Source organism: Ochotona princeps, chromosome 19, assembly GCF_030435755.1.
Source record: "Ochotona princeps isolate mOchPri1 chromosome 19, mOchPri1.hap1, whole genome shotgun sequence".
NCBI classification, from domain to species: domain Eukaryota; kingdom Metazoa; phylum Chordata; class Mammalia; order Lagomorpha; family Ochotonidae; genus Ochotona; species Ochotona princeps.
The window spans coordinates 9,359,519-9,382,801 of NC_080850.1; the positions used below are offsets into that span (position 1 = coordinate 9,359,519).

The 23,283-nt window shown below is 45.6% G+C and overlaps 1 protein-coding gene across 1 annotated transcript in view; it reads right to left on the reverse strand.

Annotated features, from left to right (window-relative positions):
- TENM2 (teneurin transmembrane protein 2) overlaps positions 1 to 23,283 on the reverse strand; it is a 344,410-nt gene that overhangs the window by 126,775 nt on the left and 194,352 nt on the right. Inside the window, exon 9 of the mRNA XM_058677877.1 lies at positions 17,990 to 18,091. Coding sequence (XP_058533860.1) covers positions 17,990 to 18,091 — 102 coding nt within the window. The remainder of the gene's footprint in view (positions 1 to 17,989; positions 18,092 to 23,283) is intronic.

Genomic DNA, 23,283 nt, shown 5'->3' on the forward strand with positions numbered 1-23,283 from the left:
CAGATGCTTGCACCAGTGAAACCCATATTGAGTGTCAGGCAATGGTGGTGAACATGCTAGGTGCATTTTATCACCTAATTATCACAATATGTTTATGGATAATGAGGGGCAGATGCTCTTATCACGATGCCCATTCACAGGTGGAATTTACATAGGTGAGATTTCTTGTCTGGACTCACGAAGTTCACCAACAGACCACCCAGGAGGAAATCAGATGGGCCCACTCTGGACACTCTAATGTCATGCCCTTAATTCAGCAGCACAATCCATTTTGCTGGTTATCTTATTTATGTGGCTGGAGCTCTGATGCAGTGGGTTAACCTACCACTAGTATCCTGTATGAGGGTTAGTTTGAGTCCTGGCTTCTCTACTTCCCATGTGGCTTCCTGCTAATGATCTTACAAAAGCAGCAGAATATGGCTGAAATGCCACCCATGTCAGAGATCTGGATGTAATTCTGGATTTCTGGAGGCTTTGGTTGACTTCAGCCAAGAGAGGTAGACACACACACACACACACACACACCACACAATCCTTCTATCTGCTGGTCCACTCCCCAAATGGCCACTGGGATTGGGCCAGGTTGAAGGTAGAAGCCTAGAACTCCATCCAAATCTTCCTCATGGGCACAGCAGCTCAAGGACTTCAGGCCAGTCTCTGTTGCTTTCTCATGCTTTTCATCTGGGAGCTGGATTGGAAGTGGAGCAGTGGGGACTGGAACCAGAATTCACAAGGGATGCCAGTGTCACAGGCAAGTGACACCTTAGTCCTCTGCACCACAATGATGGCCCCTTGCTGATCAGCCCAGCCTCAGATGAGTTGATGCTTGTTCCTGCTAAGTTTACCTTCCTTACAAAGGAGTGGGGGGTGGGGTGGGTGGAGATACGAAAGCTCTATACAATCTTCCCACATCTTGAAAAAAATAATTGTGCTGACTTAATGTGCAGTCAAGGGTAAAGATGATATGTCCCTGGCTTGTAAAATAGAAAAAAAAACAAAGGAGGACAGCTGAAGGAGTACAACCCCAGGCAGCTCAGCTGAGACCCCATCACATCGATGCAAGAGAAGTTTGAGAATTTGGTAGGGTGTATCTCAGATGAGATCATCCAAAGATTGTACCAGTTTGGCCTCTGCAGTGTCACTTTGCTACTGGGGAACTCAGTAAGAACGGAGTGGTGGTCCACCAGGCTGTGGACTTCCGCACTCATCCAAATTTCAACCTGTCTTCTCATTAGAACCCAACATGAGAACACTGCTCTGGCTAGCGAGCTGCCACTTAGATACCTTCCGAAGTGGCCCAAGGAAATGCCCCAGCCATTCCTGGCACTGGACCCACATGCTGTGTGAATTCCATGTGTGTGCACATACTTGCTCAACCAGGATTTCCTCTGTGCCAATAGAGTGACAGCATAGTTTCTCATATTATCTCCTAATCAACTGCTCCACCCCAGCTTGTTAATTTCCTTTTCTTGTGCTTCTGTTTAGTTTTGTAAACTTTTCATTTATTTGAGAAACAGAAAGCTTGCATGGCTTACTCCCCAAATAAATGCAATGGTCTTGACCAAGTTGAAGCTGGGTGGGAGTGGGGAGCTCTACTTGGGTCTGCCATGTGGGTGGCAGGAACCCAGTTATTTGAGCTATCACTGCCTCCCTCCCAGGGTGCACCTTAGCAGGAAGCTGGAATACGGAGCAGGCTGAAATACTTAGGAACTTGGAAACGGGATGTGATTGTACAAACCAGCATCGTGAACAGCCAGGCCAAATGCCCACTCTCTATTTAGTTTTCGTAGTAATTAACTTTCCTCTGTAAGTGTCTAATTTACTAAAGATATAACAAGCTTCTCAAGGACAGGAACTATGTTTATCATTGTTGATTTCCTTCAAGTGTTACATCTATCAATGTTGGCTTGATTAAGTAAATATCAGAAGGTACTTCAAAAGGCTAATGGAAAAACGAAATTGGGATAAGATTATTCTGTTGAAAAAAAAATGTAAAATCTTTGCATAGTTTTCTTGTAAAATGCATTTTCTGTGAACTTTTAAACATTTTACTAAATGTGAAAGGCAGAGTTACAGAAAGAGAGGCGAAGACACAGAGAAATCTCTACCCACTGGTTGAATCCCCAAACGGTCATGACAGTTGGGGCTGGGTTGGGCCAAAGCCAGGAACTCCATCTTGAACTCCTATGTTGGAGCAGGGGCCCCAAACACTTGGGCCATTCATTCTCTGCTGCTTTCCCAGGTATGTGAGTAGAGAGCTGGATTGGAAGCAGAGTAGCTGACACATGACCCTGCGCTCTGATACGTGATACGGGACATTTCAGCATGTGGCATAATCAGTTGTGTCATAATGTGGGCCCTTTCATAAAGTTTTAAAATTCCTATTTTGTTTATCCTATGCTCCTGACACACAGATTCCCAAAGGACAGTGTTGTGGGAACACGCTAAGTAAGTGGCTATTGATGGAAGAGGTGGAAGAATAGATTATGGGATGAACTTTGGATTGTACACACATGCCTTTTTTTTTTTCCTGGAGTATCCACTAAAGTGGATAGTTTAGTATCATTGCAGTCTGACTCAAAATTAAGAATCTCACAGTTCACATGTGACTGAGAGACTATTTCCCCCACTCCCCAGAATTATTTATACCAGCACAGGTGCAAGGATGATTTGGGGTACCATTCCAAGTAGAATTCATCCCTATGAGTCCACCAGATGAGAATAATGAGTTCAAAAGTGAGAACATCAGGATATGCCTGGATTTCAGCAGAACTCTCTCTAAACCTAGGAATGTCCTTTTATTGTTCAAGATGTTTAAGCACAGGATTCTGCCTGGAGTTACTACAGATCCTAAAGCTCTTAAAGAGGGTGAAGGGAAAAAGCTTTGAACCCACAGTGCTCATGACTCAAACTGGGAATCAGCCTAGCTCACAGGATGAGAATTCATAGGCTTTCTTCAAGCTTTGAGAGGGACGTGGAGAGAAAGTAAGTTTGTCTCTCGTCTGCTCCTCCTGAAACTCATGCCAGGTTCAAGGTCAGGGAAGCCAACTGTGTGTCCATGCACTTCCATTCTCCCTTCCTGTACTTCAGCAGGTATCATTCCTTGATCATGGCAATGGCACTTCTGAGTCTAGACATAGCCATCAGTGTCCTTCTGGGGATGGGAACTATAAGGTGGCAGCGTTGGCATCTAACAGAATAACTACCGACCCAGGCAAATACTTCCTAGTGGGAAGACTGAGGCCACGCCATTTCTCATTCACCTTCTATTCCTGCACATAGAAATGATACGATGAGTAGGGCTACACAGCATCTGCTCACATGAGTTTCAAGAGCTGTTGTCAAACTGAGGCTTAAACATTGGCAGAAATGTCATGGACAGCTGAGACAACTACATCAAACCACAACTTTTGGTCCCCCAGTGCACCCTGCTTCATCCCAACAGGCAGAGCAGCGTATCAGGTAAGGAACAAATCATTACTTTCTTTATAAATTGACAAAATAAAGTTAGGGTTATTTTCTTTACTCAGAGTGAACCTCTTAAACTCCACATGTTAGAAAAAAGAATTGTCTGGAAGCTAAGGATGGATTTTATTTGAAATTAGGTACCTGGGAAATCAAATTTACAATGTGACCTACTTACATTACTCAGGGGGAAGAAGAAGGAAAACAGTCAGGTCAGAGAGTTCTCCACATTCTAAATGCAGACTTCCCTTTAGTGTGTTGGCAACATGCTCGCTGGGAGTGCGGTCAAACATGCAAAACACTGTAATCTGTGCTGGAAAGCAGGACACTGGGTGGGCTTCGCTGATGCCACTTAAGAAAGTGGAAGGGAGGCTGCTCTGACGCATGCAGTTCTCTGGCAATCCATTTGCCACCCAGGCAAATGTACAGGCAGAGGCTGGGTGAGCGCCCTCCAGTGGTCACAGGACTGTCCTGCACGAAGAGCACCTTCCCTCTGGAGTAACGAATTCCACCTGCAGACACAGTGCATCCCACATGCTTAAACCTAAGGGCTCAGCCTGCTGTTTGTGGGAAATGCTGGAGGTGATGTGGGCACTCTCCTGTGGCAATAACTTAAGTTTTCATTTTCACGCGCAATCCACTTTTTAAAAAATGATAGGTTATGGAAATACAGTTCGAAATACACGTACACCTTATCAAAAGTAATATGGAGAAGAAATTATAAAAACAGCAAGGGTGTTGGTGCCACAAAGATTTAGTTTCACAACTCAACTTGTCATTTACTAGCCATTGGACTTTTGGCAAGATTACTAAATGTCTTGCAGAACCAATTTCCCATTCAAAACAAAAAAACCCAGAAATAACAACAACAAACAAAAACAAAAAACAAATGTCTCAAGGGCTGGTAGGGGCTTTGAGACAACAGGTACAAAATAAGGGTCCCCAGCAGAAAGTGAACCTCGGCAGGTGATTCGCAGATGTCCCCTCACAAAATGTCAAATTAGATCTCCTATCTGACTACAAGGGTTAATCAACCTTTCAGTAAATCTTACACACACACACACACACACAGAGCCTCCACCCACAGGAGGTTTTGAAGTGAAACCAACAGGATGTCCTCACCTCCTCCTCCCAGCTTTCCCTGGCTGGGTGTGGGAGTTGGTTCTGACGGGGCAGGAATCCCATGCAGTGAGTGTATCATATGTCCCTGGGATTTTTGGCTTTTTCTAAAAAGCAGATCACTGTGCATTCAGGCCTCTGTTTACAACTGATTAAAATGTTTGTACAAATTGATGATTCCTGTTTCACTAAATCTAGTAAAACGAAGCGCTAAGACTCCCGCAGAAGAAAAATAAATTACTGCTGCCACTAACGACTGACAAGTTAACAGGCTGATGACAAAAAAAAATGACACAATTTAGAGTCACCTAAATGCTGTAATGCCCATTTTAACGATGGAGCTGGAGCTCCCCCCGCCCCCAGAGTTCACTGTAAGGGATGAGATGAATGATTAGTGTTCATGACTTGGTGGGGAGTAACCTACAGAGCCACTCATGTCGGCTGATTTATGGAAGACCAGTCGTGTCCACTCCGAGCCCTCAGCAGGGAGAACTGAACGTTCTGGAGAAAAACCTGCAGGCTGTGAGAGTGGATCGGTCACAAAAGCAGAGGGGAAACTGACATCTCACCACAATCCCATGGGCTGGATCAGGTGGGCGGAGAGAATGTTAAATCATAGCTTTTGGAGATTATCTGGTATCTGATTGAAAACCGCTCTGGCAAAGGGACTGGAGAACGCCTGGAATTAGGACCCCAGGTAAACTCAAAACACAAGGGTATTAAAAAAAAATAAAGCCCAGGGGACAATTACACAAGCATTTCCAGCTAAAGCGACTTTGAATCTTCTGACTTCTGGAAGAGCCCTCACAGTCCAAACAAGTGGCCTTCCATGCTTGTGAGTCATGAGACCTCAGAGAATAAGCCAAGACGTGGGCGTCGCAGGGTTAAGTCAAAGCGGAAAAAGGGTGATAAGAAAAAGGGGATTCGGTTCCCAACTCAAAAAAACAGAGACCGTGAGGTTGTGGTCCTAGCTTGGTGCTAAGCAAAGCTACGTCCGAAAAGGTGAGTTTCCTGTCCAGCAAGACTTCTGCAATTGGTAACTTACTGCACAGGCAATCAAGTCTGACGTCTACTGTGCACTTGGAAAACAATCCTGCCCAGATGAAAAAGCCCCACAGAAAAGGATTTCAAAACGGTTGGAAGAATACTGAAGACTCTTCTATTTTCTTGGGAAAGAGAAATGTATGTTGAGACATACATTCCATAAACCCTGAAGGAAAAGAAGATGAGATTTTCGGATATAGATTCAGATCTATTATACGACAGAGGGCACTCCAAATAAAATTAAGGGGTGAGCAACAACGGGAAGAACTATCCTTTTAAACATGTTTTACAGAAGACAGTTTGATTTCCAAAATACACAAGACCTTTTACAAATCAATACAGAGACAAATGAATGAACACCTGGATAGAGCACACCCCGGAACTACAATAAACTGCTAACATCAACACAACAAGCTATCCAGCTGCATTACATTTAAGTAACTATTGGCAAAAATAATCAAGACAAGTAATTTCTAACTTATCAGACTAGGAGGAAAAAAAACCCCAACTACCAACAGGCTGCACAGACCCAAAGGAACGCCAGCTGACGGGGAGTGGGCTGTGTCTCAGTCCAAATCCAAAGTCACATATAGGAGATAACCTTGCATGCACTGGTCTACCTCGAGGCTTCCTATGCAAAACTGAGAAACCTTTCATCATCTCTGTCTGCCTCTGTTTTCCTTACCCATGCAATGGGCAGAGCAACAGAGGACTGCGTGTGTGGGGCGGGGAGGGATGAGGGAGGGGAGATGATGGAGGTGGCAGTCATCATCCGTGAAGCATACATGCAGAACTCAGCAGCCATCCCAACTCCCATGGTCACCTCCAAGCTGAGCAGCGGCCCACCACAGCGGCCCTGGGATCCAGCAGGACCCCTGGGAAGACAGGGAGCCAGGGGGTGTGTCTTGACAGGCACCATCCTAGTCCTGGCTCGGAGGGCCAAGCAATGGGAGCATCAGCGTCCTCATTCCTGTTCTATCACATGGCACATTAATAAGCAAGAAAGTGATTCAAGGAAGAATTTCCAGAAGGACAAAAAACTCATCAGGTGTGTCAAATCTCTGACATTCTGGAGCCACGTGGGGAGAGCAGCACACGCTGACTTAAGCACGAAAGTATGGATGCTTTAATTAATCCGGGGTGAATTTAATTGCTTTAGTTAAGTGGAAATCGGGTTAAAAATGATGCAGGGCATGCTGGGGTGTGTTAAAAACATGACAGATGAGTTGGACGAATCGATAAATTAAAAGTGCACAGATGTTTTAATTAAACCCAGGGAAGTTAACGAAGATCACAAGAGACTTTTAAGCCTATGATTAATTCAATTCATTTAAAATACCTGTAGAGATAGGGGGACGCCTCCATTTTGAGAGTTATAAAAGTTCCCGATCGATAAGTACTTAAGCTGTTCGTAAAAAAAAAAAAAAAAACAAAACTCACTCTTTTTTCCCCCCCTTTTGGTGACTGAAGAGCATTAATTACATAATGAATATTTAAATTCTTCCTCATACACAGTAAGCTTCCTGCCGCTCCAGTTCCATCCGAGGTTACTTTTACACTGTAGTGGTGATGCAAGCATCGCGAACGATTTGCAAATGAATGGTTCCCTATGAGCACAGACTCCTGCTGAAGGCATGGAAGCTCTAAGTGGATGTCAGCAGGCAGAACCGCACCAGACATGGGGTAGGCTTGTGGTGGCCTGACCCGCCCTCCTGTTCCCCTTTGGTATTTTACTACTTCAGTGACTGGGGGCCCTTTGCTGTGAGCCTCCATGGCTTTATCTTTCCAGTGGGCCAGAATGCTTACGGTGCTCCCAAGGGGATGAAAGGAAACACAACATGCAAATGTGAGGCTCCCGCTGGGTCTGCACATGGCGAGCAGGCACACGATAGGGTTGTAGCGTTAGTATTTTCCTAAGACCAAAGCTTCCAATTCATCACTTTGTAAAGACACAAGATAGGCTCAGATGGCCTCACTGCTGGCCCCCATCCCAGTCGAAAGCTGGCTTTCTGTCTCACTATGAACCAGAGGATTCTTCCAGTCTTCCACTATTATAACTGCAAGCTTTTTTGGGATGGGCATTCTTTTTCCTAGCGCTGCTCTGTTACTTATCCAGTGGCTTATACAGAAAAACCAAAAGATTTTTGGTCTTAGAGTAATTTAACCAGGCAGAGGCCCTGGGAAGTGATTTCTGTTTGGCAAATGCAACAGGCATGAGAAACATACAGAGGCTGTAGCTGTACTGACATGTGACTGTCAAATAATGTACAACATGCAAACTGGCAGGAAGTGACATCACTGCTTTGCAACGTAGGTCCCTAGGTTCACAATGGAATGTGCTCGAGTCACGTGGGGTTGTCAAGGGAGGGCAGATTGTGATATAGAAGCCCTGGCCTGCAGCCTGGGTTTTGAATTGGGAATTTAAAAAAAAAGGATTATTTTAATATATTTGTAAGAGTTACAGAGAGAAAATGAGAGAGAGAGAGAAAGCTCTTCCATTTGCTGGTTTGCTTTCCAGATGGCCACAATGACTAGGGTTGAAGTGGGCTGAAGCCAGGAGCCAGGAGCTTCAACTAGGTCCCAAGTACTTGGGCCACCTTGTGATGTTTTCCCACACCATCAGCAGGGGGCTGATTTGGAAGTAGAACAGCTGGGTTGCAAACTGGTGCCCATATGTGATGCTGGCATTCCACGCAGCGGTCATACCCACTATGCCACAGCACTGGCAGCAAGCTGGGAAATGTTAACAAGTCCCCATGCCAATACTAGTACACAAATACACCTGGCAGTGTGGTTGAAGAGCAGTGATCTGTTTGTTAAGATGATGCCTAAGAATACTGCAGTGTGGGTATCATCAAGCCAGTGGTCAGGAGGACAGGCTGAAGCTAAATGGCACGGCTGAGTATCTTAACTTGGCTGATATTTAGGTTATTTTTTCCTCAGCTGCGAAATAAGGATGATAATAACCTATGTCACGAAGATGAAATTCTTCATGTAAAACCTTTCGCACAGCGCCTGGCATCGAGCTCATCTTTGATCTATGGCAGCAATTCTCCTTGTACTATTTTTAACAAGTTTGTTTATTTTCATCTACTTGAAAGGCAGAATGACAGGGAGAGAGACACACACATAGAGGGAGATTTCCATCCACAGTTTCAATCTCCAAATGCCAGGAAAGCCATCTGAGCCTCTAATGTGGGTGGTAGGGGCACAAGCACTTGAACCATCACCTGCTACTGCCCAGGATGCACCCGTAAAAAGACAAATCAGAGGCAGAGTTACTGAGACTTGAGCCAGGCACTCTAATATGGGCTGTGGGTGCCTGGAGGGGTGTGTTAACCTGCAGTGCCACATGCTTGTGTGTTTTGAAAAATTAGGTTAACTGCCATTCAAAAAATAGTGTTTATATATTTGAAAGCAAAGGGGAGAGGGAGGGAGGGAGGGGGAGAGGGAGAGAGGGAGGGAGGGAGGGGGAGAGGGAGAGGGGGAGGGGGAGTGAGAGGGAGAGGGAGAGGGGGAGGGAGAGGGAGAGAGTGTTAGCCAGACAGAGATCTTATAGTCAATGCCTCACTCCTCAAATGCCTGCAGCAGCCAGGGTTGGGACAGGCTGATGCAGGAGGCAGGACCTGAGCCCAGGTATCTAATCCGAGAGGCAAGGACTCAACTACGTGGGTCACCACCTGCTGCCTCCCAGCATCTGTAGCAGTAAGAAGCTGGAATCTTGAGCAAGGTGGGGGCGTAAAACCCAAACCCTGCAGGATGGGGTGCAGGTGTTGTAAATGCTGTCTTCACTGACAGAAGATGACCACGGTCAATGACAGAGCTCTGGTCTGAAGGAACTAGCAGGCACCCACGAATGCCCCAGCCAGCACAGATGTGCCCTGTGAACAACTTTCACTGAGCTAGGGGACATGAGCTCCAGCAGGGACAGTGACTTGTGAGCCAAGGATGCTCCAAGTGATGTGCTGGTGGTAGGGATGGCCTAACCCATTGGCAAGGGGATGGAGGGCTTTGTCACTGTGACCTTAGTGCACAGAGAATAGGAAAGCAGGTGATGAGGCAGAGTGACTAGGAGGATAAGTAGCACAAGCCTTCAGGAGTGTTTATTGTTGGGGGCTTTGAGAGTGGTTTTTGTCCCTGACTCGGGCGCCTTGTAATTAAGCCTCATTTCTGGGTAGTTATTTGGGCTAGGAACATCAAGGCCAGGCAGTCAGGCAGACATGGCTTGCAACCTGACCCTGCTATGCGACCTAGGAAAGCACCTTCTTTTCTCCCAAGTCTTTGCTTCAATGAATCAAAAGCCCTGTTGTGTGGGTCTAACATTTATCTTACATTTCCCACCTGCTGAGGACAGCTCTACAGACTCTATATGAAGTCACCTCTTATTCTTCACAGCCACGAGACAGCGAGCATGACCACTGCTTCCATTTTACAGATGAGACAATTGAGGATCAGAGAGGCTGATTTTTCTAACATGGGTGCAATTTTTTTAGATGCACATGCATTCCAACTCAGGAAATACACTCAATAGCTTTCCTTCTTCATCATTTCACCATTTTGAGATAATGTGTTAACTGTGAAATAAACAGCATTCCTTTTCTGGCAAGGCTTTCCTTCTTTTTTCATTCCTTTCCCGCTTCCTGCTTTCAGACCCTCCCTCCCTTGACTGAAATCTGTGTACCTTGAAGGTGGCTGATTTATTCCTGAGTAATTCACCTATCAACCACAGCCTCATACTGCAGCTCTTGTTTTGGCTCTTCTGACATTTTCTGGCAATCTTTTATCTTGGTAAGCCTCAGCCTCTAAACTCAAGCCCCCAGACACTGGGTGACACACACTACCTTGTAGGTATGGAACTGGAGACAGGGAAGTCTGAAGCTTGGGACCAGCAAGAGATGCTGCTGTCTCCAGCCAGCTTGAATATGATACAGCGGGCAGGACAGGCCACCACAGGCTGTTGTGTGTAGCGTGATTGTGTGCATGCATGTGGCGATGCTTCAGGAAGGTGTTGACCTGGGTGGGTCTGATCTTCAGGAACAAGCAGCAGCTTGGAAAGAGAGGCTGGCACCACGGAGAGCACTTGGGCTAAGGACATGGCAAGGGCAGCAAGGAGCAAGCCAGGCTTCATACTTCACAAGGGATCAAGTGTCTACTATCTTCCACAGGAAGCAATGGGTATAAGAACAGCTTAGGTCATGGCTGACCTTGAACTTCATTCCAGGCTGTGGATCCTGACCACTCATGTCAGAGCCTCCTGGGAGGCCTCTTAAAAAAAATAAGAGGCATATGCCTGGGATACACACAGTCCTATAGATTTGAAATTGGCAACGTGGGGCTCTAAGCTGGGAAGAGAAATTAATAACCATCTCCCTGGATGCAGATCTTTCAACCAAAGCTTGATCAATGCTGTGGGAGGTAATCAGGAGCCACTGAAGATGGGTGGGAAGCACTGCCACACACTCCTAAGAGTTCTGGGGAAGACTCTGGGGACAGTGAGAGGGAAGAACAGCACCAGGGAGCAGCTGGTGGCCAAGCGCAGAGTGCAGAGGCTGTGGGGACAGAAACATGGAACCGAGTGCATGAGGGACTGATGCAGGTGACAACATGAGGCAGGTAGTGCAGGGTATTTGGCAACCAGGACAAGAATGACTCTAACATCACACAGACTTTGTTTCAAACTTGGGCTCTGTGCCTTATGTCTACTAAACCCTCATTTCCTTCTTGGGTTCAAAGGCAGAAAATGTAAGAACAGCTACCACTGAAACTCCTGGTAAGGCCACATCCTGTTTTGGCCTTACCTCTTCCAAGGCCAATCTAAGGGTTGTCCTAATGGTAAGAGTCTGAGTTGCATTGCCTAGTTTGAACCCCAGCAGAACCATGCACTAGCTGAGGGATCTTGAGCAGGTTCCAGAGCTTCTCTGTGCCTCAATTTCCTAGTTTGCAGAAGGGGATACTCAATACCTACAAAGTAGGGGCTGCTGATGGTTACGTTGATCAGTGGAATGGAAGGTGCAAAGTAAGAAATCAATAAATGCCAACGATGATAGTCATGGTGATAATGATGATTTGGTTTTACTGCTAGGGTGTGGCCATGAGGGATTGGAGAGTGGGTGCATTTACCAGTTAACTGGAGAAAATGGCAAGATCCTGGCTTTTTTCTTTTTTCTTTTTTCTTTTTTTCCTCCTTCAGGTTCCACAGAAGTTGGGTAGGAGATGAAATCAACCCTTAGAGAAAAGACTTTATGTTCCTGTGTTTGTGGCGTTTCTTGGCCTCCACTGACAGCTGTTCGGCAGCAGGAGTTGTCATCTCTAATAGCTATTAAATTCACATTACCTAACAGCTAAGGCACTGCTGTGTTCAGTTTCTACTCCTGGTTGGGGCCTCAAGTTCAGCCCAAATAAGCCAGCTGAGGAGCCAATGTCAGAGCAGAGTTGGGAAGATTCCCCACAACTTGCGAACTGCAAGGCTGCTTGACTACCCAAGCAGGCATCTGAAGTCACCTCAAGGCCCTCAGATCCAAGGAAGCAAAAAGGAGAGGAATGATCATAAAAAAGACTCTAAGTCTGCAGCAAACAGTATTAAAGTAATGAGAGAGCGAGGCAAGAGGAATCATCTTCAAAAGCCGTGGAAGAAACAATAACTTGGAGAATATGCACAGTTGTTGGTGGATAGGAGAGGCACCTGATGGAAAATGGTACAAATTACTGGGAAGGAAACGCCATTCTTTCCCAAGCTTGGCTCTCAACAGATTGCTGATTATGTTGTGCAATTAATGAAATTTCATCCTGAGAAAACACTTGTCACTGTTGTTTCTTTAGAGTCTTTCTCCTTGGGCTTTTCTCTGTGTTTCCTGGTGCTAATTGGCTATTCTGATAGCCCATACCACACTGTGAGTTTCTCAAAAAATTTTGATAACTTCACATTTCCTGATGCCTAGCAATGCCACAGGTCTGTACATGCCTGGGCCAGGGGCACCAGTGAGGTAAGGCCTCAAGCTCCTCTTCTTGCTTCCTTTTATTGTGACCTGGGGCCACTCAAATGCAACTGTAAATTCCCCTCATGTCTTCTGCCTGTGTGCTCCTCCCTGATTCCCAATGCAAGAGCTTGTTCAGGGGTCCTCATTCTCTGTTTGCCACTGCATGGCTGAGCCTGCCCCACCTGGGAGCTCTTTCTATGTGGCCCTCCCTTGGGGGTGTAGGTACTCTGCCTTACTCTAGGACTATGAGGATAATGGATCCTCGATACTCACCTGGCCATCGATGGTGTGTGGAAGTGTCCTTAAAGACGACACATCAGGATTTATTCTACCTGCTACACTCTTTTTGCCCCCATATACCCAGCCAAGGTGACATATTCTATTCCCTTTGCAGTGTCATCCACCTCCTTCTCTTCTCCTTGGTGATGTCTGCATTGCTGTGGGCCAGCATCATAGCATCTCAGGGTTCTACTGACAGGCTTACTTTCTGTCAATGTGTACTCACTAGCCTGGAAGCTCTGATTAGGCAGGCCCACGGCTGCCCTGCTCATCCCTGTATCTCTGCCTCCTAGGGCAGTGCCCATCTCATGGGGGCATATCCCATGTGTTTGTTCAATACACAAAAAACCTCCACATCCTTCACTGACTCACAACACTGTGTGGGAAAGTTCCCATGTTCTCTCTGTGTGAGGGTCAGTTCCAGTTTTGACTGGGGCGAGGAAGGAGCATTCTGCAAGGTCACGGCAATCCTGCATTGGCCACAAGGCTACTTGCAGACACCGGCTGCAGATCTGCAGGCTTCTAGAAAGACAAGGAGCTGCTGCCTGCGCATCTCTGAGGGCATGGAGTGGGTGGGGGAAGAGGGTGCAGTGTGTGGTCAACAGAGTAAATCTGTGTTTCTGTCACTTGAACACCTACAGGCAGGTGTGTAGATATGATGGGAATCTGGCTTGTTAATATGCTGAAGTCTCCTCTGTGCAGTAGGGATAGAATCCAAGCTGGCAGAACTTGAGGCATCCAAGGCATCTTGGGTATAACTGTCAGAGACGCAATACAGGCAAAATTGTGATGAGGAGGGGGGCCTTGTACCTAGCCCCATTCTTTTTTTTTTAGTTAAGAGAGAAGGGTCATGATCATGAGCCACATCTGGGAGAAGGGATGCACCATTCTGCATAGCAGGAGTCCAGGGCCAGCTTTTCCCACTGGTGGCAACTAGTGCTGTATGTTACTCCCTACCAACACCCTCAGCTTTATGGGTACCCAAGCTGTGTGTGAATGGCAGCTTGTCATAACCACCAAGAATCAGTGTGGGATCAATAGCAGAGAGCTTCCCAACCTCTTGGTCCCATGCGGAAGAAGAAAAAAAAAGGCTGTACCCACCCTCACTACATTTCCTTTTTTTAAAAAAAAATCAAATCACATGTGCATTTGATGATTGAGAGAGGCAAAGCATCTAGCTGAAACGCATAACCTCCATCAGATCATGAGGAAGCATCAGACTCACCCATACCGACAGTTGTAGTACTAAACACTCAACCAACACTGTTCAAAAGGGTCAAGATCGCTAAAGACAGGCAAAGACCAAAACTGTCACAGACTGGACAGGCGAGAGGGACCAAGGAGATATGGCGGACTAAACATGATGTGGGATCCTAGATCAGAATGGGAAAATTAGAAACAAAATGTTGTAAATTAGATAAAAGTACTACAGAGATGTTATTTTTTTTCCAGTTTTGATAATTTTCCTCCAGAAATTTAAACCGTTGACACTTGGGGAAGCTAAGTGAAAAGAGAAGTCTTAAATCCTAGTCGTGTAACCTGTTGACAACTCTAAAATAATTTCAATATGCAAAAGCTTTAAAATGTGGGGAGAGGTTTCGTTAACAGCAAGCTTTAGTTCCAACTGCTGACATGAGGATGAACACAATACAGTGTGTTAAGTAGTCTGCCCAGTGGCTGCTGTGTATTTAGGAAAGAATGAGAGTTAGCAGTGATCTGGCAACACGTGCAACGATAGGCCTAATGGATCATAAGCTCAGGTGCTGATCACTGGTCTCCCCACTTGCAAGTGGACACTATGTGCCTATTTTGCTTCCTAGTCACAGCATCCCACAAGTATGGTTAGGGAATTGGGTTATTTTCAGGAGCCGATGCCTGTGAAACCAGTGTTCTAGCATTCAGTCTCTAGAAGCTAGGCTGGCTTGCACGTGTCCAAGGCACTTGAGGGATTCTTGGTGGGACTTGGGTTGGATTCTCATCATAACAAAAAGATTACTCTCTGGATATGCTTAAAGGGGCATGGGTATTTCCTACTTAGGGCAATGAGATGCCTTAAAGACTGAAGATCTTCAAAACCTTAGTGAGTACTACAGAAATGCTCTACACAAATTTCCAAATTCATTACCAAAAGAAGCTTCGCTTCCTTTGTTTAAGTTGAGACAGAGGAAGGGAGAAAGAGAGATATATATCCACTTGTTTACTTGCCAGTGTCTGCAAAGGCCAGGACTGCTCTCAGCCAAAGCCTGAACTAGCAGCAAGGAATTCTAGACAGGTCTCTCAAGTGGGTGGCAAGAGCCCGTACATCATTACCACTGCTGTCTCCTGGGTCTGTATTGATAGCAAGCTGGACTTTGGGCAAGAACTGTGTATCCACCACAATGTGAGGCATCTGTGTTTTAGCCGTTAGGCTAAATGCCTACCTCTAACATTGTTTTTTAATTGCGCTATTTGACAATCATTTTTTAATTCTGCTTGTGTGTTGATAACAGTATTGATGGCTCGGGATTTTGACTAAAATGATAAACACGGTACGTGAAGGATCAAAGTATGGGAGATGGAGACTTAGATTGAGGGGACAGTTAGCACTGGAAACAATGATGTAGTTTAAACTGTGACCATTTCAAGAAAGACAGAAACCTTGTTAGAGCCGTGAGGCAGAGGCCTACTCCTAACATTCAACTTTGGCCAGGATCAATGGGAAAGCAAGGGGAAGGTCATTTTACTCTTTAACTGTTTCCATTTTGTCCACAGTGTGCATCAACAGCTAAATTAAAACATACAACAAGTTCAAAGCCTGATTTCAGGAATAGCCACTGACTACGGAGGAGTAATTACTCTTAATGGCCACTCAATATTTGCTTCACAAGGATCAATTATATACCATGGCTAATGCACACTTGGGGGGTGTGCCCAGCCACAGTCCAGGTGGTGAAACACACACTGGGAGCCCTTTTCAGCAACTAAATGCATGCTCCATTACAGATCCATAATGCAGAATGGACATTTGTCGGCAAATGGATTTAGAGCGAAGAGTTCTTAAATGGCCGGGGTACTTAGGTCTGAAAGGCCAGTAACTGGATGTGCAGTCAGAGCACACACGGTTTTTAGGATTAATAATACATCGATGTGTGTCAGGGTTAATATACATTTACAGCTCACAGGCTGTGCAGCTGACTGTTCAGCCCATTTGCAGCCACATATAAAAGAACTACTCTGTCCTTCCCCTCATTAATGCCTTCACTCCCAGGAAAATTAGATTACGCAAGAAAAGCCATTCAAACCATACTGAGGTTTTCCTTTCTTTCAAGGCTTCTCTGGGAAATCCACTTGACATGACCCAGCCTGCTCAGAGGCTGAGCAAGGCTCTGGTTGGAACTCCAGTCTTCCAGTCCCCAGTGGTCACTTGCCATGTGTCCCCAGGCCTCAGGACAGTGTGTGCTGTGCTGGGAATGCAGCCAAGAGGGGGTGCTCAGTGGCCTCTCACTTTGTTTTCCTTTCCTATCTGACAAGCTGACCAAACCATTCACCGTGCTGTATGATGGAACAGTTGTCTGCTGATAGTGGTTAGAAGTTCACGGATAAAAAAGGTCCCATTCACTCAGCAGATCTCTTTAAAAATATGCAATTCACTAATGAATTGGAGAGGCAGGGGGGCGAGGAGAGAGAGAGAGAGACAGAAGGTTGCGGGGAGAGAACACTCCAATATGCTGGTTCTTTCCCCAGTTGCTCCCAAACTGCTAAGCTGAAGCTGGAAGCTGGTAGCAGCTACTCAGTTACTTGAACCCTCACCACTGCCTTCCACAGTTGGTACTAGCAGTGAAGCTAGAGTCAGGAGCCAGAGAGGGCACTGAATCCAAGACTTTTGATACGGTACACAGAAGACAACTACCAGGTCAAATGCCAAGCCCCCAGCATCCTTGAAACATGGACTACAACTGAAATATGAATTTTCTGAGCAGGCATGGCAAGTGGGGAAGGAAAGCCCCACATCCATGTTCTTCAGGATTTACAGATAGAGTGACTTCTTTCCCTTTCTCAATGCTAAGGCAGGAGGGCCTTCCCAGGAAACACACACACGGGAACAGAAAGATTATTTAAATATATAAGGGAAAATTAGCAAGTAATTCCTTGAGACCTTTTGAGGCCTTGCCAAGAGTTCTGTGGGACGATGGTCCCCTTCACTCCTCCCAGAGAAGCTCAGAAGTTACCTCTACACTTCTCAGCTGAGGAGACCAAAGTTCAGGGAGAAGTTCAAGCACTGGGCTGGGGCTGGTACCCAGGATGGCCTTGCTATTATTTTACAAGATCTCTGAACTTCCCATGCACTCTGAGAAATGGCCTGCTAGAGGGCAAGCAGTCAATATCGCAGGTCACAACCAGAACAACATAAAACTGGACAGAGAAACAGTGGTGCTTTGTGAAAGTTGAATTTCATTCTCCCATTGGTGTTTGTGAGGGCAGATATGTGTGTGTGTGTGTACAGGCACACATGTGCACATGCCATGGCTGTAGGGTGACCAGCTCTTCTCTTCCACACTTGCCTTTGACAGAGACACTTGAAGGTCACCTGCCAGCTAGATGTGTAGTCCCTAAGTGCTCTGCTCATGAGAGTCATCTTCTTTTTTTTTTCCTGTTACCTTTCCCCAAGAATCCCAGAGCCCCAGCCATCCTGTACAAAGTACTGTAGGTAAATTAATAATACAATTTAAAACCGATTCCACCGTGATAAATAGCGCTTTCTAGATTAAGAGTGTGGCTGGCCAGAATGAAAGAAATTTACTAACCCTGAGATGCTTAATCTTCCATTACATAGCAGTTAATGATTATAAGGAAGGGGTGATGGTAATTCACTTTTGCTTTTACAGGAAATCCGACCATTGCATTTTTAGCAAATCTTTCTTCAGCGCACACCTCAGTGCCAAGGATGACCGCCCCTCTCCTAGAAGGTGTGCTGGCCAATGGTCATATATCAGAGCCTACTCTGCCAGAAGTTTAGATCTTGCAGCACACATGGAACCTGTAGATGTCCCAGTGGAGTTTGTTGGGAAGGCACCTGGGGTGTTCCCTGGGATACCAGTGGCAGCAGGGGGATGCATGTCACTTACCTTTAGCACAGTCTGCTCCCAGAAATCCAGGGAAGCAGTGACACATCCCGGACACACACTCGCCATTTCCATGGCAGTTGCGTGGACAGTCCTGCACTGAATCTGCAAAAAGAGAGAACGTTAGTGACCACCTTCTCCTCTGCTTGCTGGTATCACTGTGCCATACACAGTCACCTGCCATTCTTAGAGACAAGTGCTAGTAAACCGAGGAGTGTGCATGAGTGAAGTCAGAGAACAGGGAGCCGTAGAGACCAGAACGACCTGAACAGCACACAGAAGCAGCCATTCATTTGATTAGTGTAGGCAGGTATTCATGGCTCGTACTGCTGCAGTTTTCATAGAAAGAAATTCTTTCTCGATTTAACAACTGCAAATGCTTCTATATTTGTATAGTGAGAAGTCTTTACACACAGATCTCTCCCCCAAAATTATGCTACCAATTTGAGATTTCATATGACTTGTGGGCTACCCGTTTTCATCCTCACATAAACATAGCAGTTTTTTTTTCCAAAAATAGGATTTGTTGTCTGTAATTTCAACCTTGTAGTGTAAAAAAAAATATTCCTGGCTTGAAGATGTTCCAATAAAAAGTAATCCAAATAAAGCCACGCACCACAAACAGCATGTTGGTCAATGACAGATCACACAAACAATGCAATGACATTTTGGTTGATGATGGACAGAATATGTCATATAGCCTAGCTGTGCAGTAGGCTCTGTCATTGAGGTTTATGTCAGCTCACTACATGATGCTCACACAATGCTGAGGTTGCCTAATGATGCATTTCTTGGAACATAACCCCCTTTCACTGATGGATGCCTGACTACAAGAGACTGTTACATTTTGGCATGATTTAGAAGATCTTTCGTAGCTTTTCAGTTACACAAAAGCCCTTGGATGCTTAGCTTCTGTGGATCTTATTTGTTCATGAAAACCAATGAGTTCACATTTGCTCTAGCCTGCATAATCATCACGCTTCATGCTTTACTTCCCTCTCTATGTGTGTAGTCAAGTAACGCCTCCAGAGAGATGTCTTTGAAACTTATCATGTTGGTTTGGCTCTGCAAAAGGTGGATGTGTTCCTTAAAAACCATGGTCACAATCAGTGCTCCACTTTGTGCCTTAAACTAAGACAACACCTCTGGATGCCAGGTAATGAGAAGAAAGGGACAAGCCTCTGTGTCTGAAATGTGGCAGCCATGTGGCTTTGCAGCATCTGTGGGAGAGCTGTGGACACCTGGTAACGTGGCATCAAGACTCCAAAGTCTATTCCTAATGGAGCCTCATCTCCCAGTCACCTCCCCCTTTGCCTCCAAACACTCAAACCATGCATTTTTGCTTTCTCTCGGCAAGGTTTTACTTCTCACTTCTCTTTGGCCAGAACCTCTCTTCTCGCACTCTGAGTGCAATTCAATCAATGTATTCGCTGTTTTGAAATCAGGTGGAAGACCATATTTTCCATCAAGCCAGTTTCCATTATGTCTAGTACTTAACATCTCAGTCTGAAACTTGTTGAGGCTGGCCTGTGAAGGGGGATTGGGTGGTGTCCACGTGGTGTCCATTTGTATAACATGTTCTTCATTCATCCTACAAGCTGGGTTACCCACTCTATAGTATGACCAAGACAGTGTCTCCCTATGCAGCAAAAGACGTGTATACTCACTGCCTACAAAAAGTGAGCTCAGGGATTCTGTGCTGAAAAGCCACCCACCCGTATGAGCAGGCATCCACTGACCTCCTTCTTCATATCACTCTGTGGAAATCAGGGCTTAGGCAACAGGCACCTGTGTGGGCATTTCGGCTAATGCTTTGCTCTAAGTAATAAAGGCTCTTATATCTTGTGATTATTTTACAGTATTACAGAAGGCTAACACAGTTTCTAACTGGAATAACAGATTTGCTATCGTGCTTGGTATATGGCTTAGTCTATTATCTGAGTACTTGTGGTACAGGGCACTGGAGACACAAGGTTGAATAAGATGGTCACAGATACTGCTCTCCTAAAACTTTCCAACTGGCATAGAGAATACAGGCCAAAGGGGAATCATCAAGCAAAAAGAAGTAGAACTTGGGATACTTGATTTGGGTGCAGAATCCTGGGAGAGCAGGTAGGATGAGGAAGCTACTTAGGTTGGTCAGCAGGTGGTTGGACTCCATTCTATATAGATGACTGGAACAGGCAAGTGAAGCTCTGGGAGAAGAGGAATAATTTTTGCAAATGCTCTGAGGGAGAAAAGTGTGGCACTGAATCCAGTACAGCAGCAAATAAAGGGGGCAGTGCCTTTAGATAAGCGTACAAATAGGTTTTCCGGGGTCAAGGAAATGAGTGTCTTTATTCTGGATCTACTGGGAACAAATAAAAAAAAATGTTAAGCAGGTGAACAGCATGATCCATCGTACAGTTCAGAAGTTACTACGGCAGCGAGCTAAAGGCTAGTTTTGATGACTCCTGGGCTTTGGGAGGTCAAAGCACCCAGTCCTCAAAGTTTATATCCTTGGAGACAAAACAGTGAAGGTCCAGGGAGCTCTTGGTCAGCCCGGTTCCAGAAGAATAGAGTCTTTGTGCAGGTTCTTTACCTGGTTGGGAACCCTGCTGGAGATACTAATTCTTATGCTTCAGTGTCAAGATCACTGAGCAACTTGATTTCTACAGTCTAGACTCTGGGCCCGCTTCTCTTTGTTCCTGTAATTCTTACAGCTGCCTTTTTACAGAGCTATCTTTTCCCATCAGGCTCCCCAAGCAAGATGCCTGCTTGGCATTATTCTCTGAGGTATTCTTCAAGGTCAATTCCTTTGTAAACAGTTACAGAAGTGTGTTTCTGAGTATGTACATGCACTCTTGAGGGTGTGCACACACACACACACGGAGACTGGAGAAGTTTAGATAAGCAAGAACCAGTCTCCTGGTTTAGTTTTCCCCAAGTCTTGTATTTGAAGCATTTCTGCAGTTTTTGAGGATAAATGTGATTATGTGGTCCGACTGACACACAGAGGAATGGCCTGTTTTCAAATCCCCTTTGCCAGCAGTCAATGAAATGTCACTGTTGAGACAGGACTTGTTTTCCTTTTCGTCCCTTGGGTTTATGTTTCCTTGAGCAGAAAATGTCAGGAGGCAAGTGTAAGCCCAGCAAAAGGGGTTTTACACCAGTGGGGAGCTGGTGTCGTGCTCCACACCGCCCCTTGGCCACCCTCCAAGGAGGAGACTCTCTTCCAAAAGTAGGATGCTTCTGTCCTAGAAACACATCGAGAGCCTTCCCTGAGTCGAAGGTGTATCGAGGGAGAGTGTATCCTGGCACCCGGGTCTCAGTGTTGCTAGAGTTTCCCATCACGGGGTCTTTGTAACTCCCGGCTGGCCTCGATGAAGGACGCTGTGATGATGGGTACGTGTGGGAGAAGCTCGGGGCCAAATAAACACTGTTCTTTTCCCTGCATTTCATGCCAATTACTATCATTGCTCTATCAAGATGTCTGCCCAACTATTAGGCCGATTACCTTTGACATTCTTTTTGAGCTACAGTTCAGACAGGAGGAATCCACTTGGGAGAATTGCTATTCCCATCTCTGTTGGGAGAGGCAGGGTAATGGCCTGGGGGAAGGGAGCCTCAGGAGAGCATTGCTTGTGTTTTGTTGGGTAACAGCAAGCGAAGGTGAAGACTCTGGCGCCCTGAAACCTGCTGCTAAGGGCAAAGAGGCTTTTTGTGTGAATGCTGAGGGGACCCAGTGGCAGAGCACAGGCTCTGGAAGGGATGGAGTCTGACCTTCACCTCTCATTGGCTGTACGTGATCTTGGACAAGTTGTTCAACTCTCGCTAGCCTTGGTTTCTTAACTGGAAAATGGAGACCTTAAGGCTAGTACCCTCCTCAGCTGTTCTAAAAGCCAACTGAGCTAATGGACACACAGATGTCACACAGGGGCTGGCACTTGGTCAAGGTTTTATAAATGGATAGATGCTGTTGTTGTTATTAACCATTTTGCTGAATCCTTGGAGACCTCAACGACGCCAGCTGCAGGGTGTGCTGCAGGCTGTCACGTATCTGTCAAGCCTTTTGAGTTTAAACACAAGGTGACAGAAAGGAAGACATTCATCATCATGTTCTTAAACTAAAGATTGCAAAGATCTCAACAGCTCAAAGTAGTTCCAAATTTGATTCTAGTTCCTTCCTTTGGTGAACCGGGCTTTGCTCTTTTCTTCCTTTGCTTTACTGATGCAAACCCTGATCCATAACCCAGAGAAGTCCCTTCTGTGGAATGGTTCTTTGGTGCAAAGTCTGTAACATTACTTAAGGGTAGGGGTTGGCAAACCTTTTTCTGCAGAGGGACAGATAAGAACTATTTAGGTTTTGCGGGCCATATGGTCTCTGTTGCAAATACTCAACTCTGCCGTTACAGTGGGAAAGCTGCCACGGACAATATGTAAACAGATGAATGTGGCTATGGTCCAATAAAACTTTATTTATAAAAACAGGCAGTGGGCCAGATTTGGCCTATGGACTACAGTGTGCCAACTCCTACTTTTGAGCATTTGGTTAGCTTTGATAGGGCCAATTTTTTGTGTAGCAGAAGGAGTAAAGTTTGACTTCAATCCTATGGTCACCACTAAAGTTCTATGCAGTTTTATTCCATTTTGAACTTGTGGCTGTGAGTGAAGAATCAGCATCTGACTTTCAAGTTGGAGTACATACATCTTTTGAGAATCAGGAAGACCCTCAGAAAAGCTCAGGGACCAACAGAGAAGTCCTTAAAAGGCAATAAAAATAAAAACAGGGATGTGAGATGCATGCTCCCCCAAAACATGATTGGCTCTCATTGTGTGACTTCCAACTCCATGTCGGTCACATCCCAGGCATCGTCCCTTCCTTCAGGGACATGGCTGTTACCTTTCCAGATGATGGAATGGGGGCTCATGAAGTGACATCCCTGATTAAGAGGTGGGGAAGGAAACAGGTTTTTATTCTTGGGCCTACCAGACATTTCGTTATGAGCCCTCTCTAAGCTTTGCCCGTAAATCTTCCCATCCGTAACAAAAATCCTGCGTGAAAGGACATCAGTGGACAAGGCCCAGAAACTCATGCCAAGTCCAGCATTTGTGCATCCTAGAAATTTGAGGAACATAGTTCTGTGAACATCAGTTTGTTCCTCTGTGAAATGGGTCTACCAACTTGTTTTGATTCCCAGAGGTTCTACCCATGATCAACTACTACCATCAGGAAGAAGATGGAAACTTGATGATAAAATAACCTTGATGAGAAGGTATTTTGTGACAGACAAAACTTGTCAGGTTTGTTGCAGAAA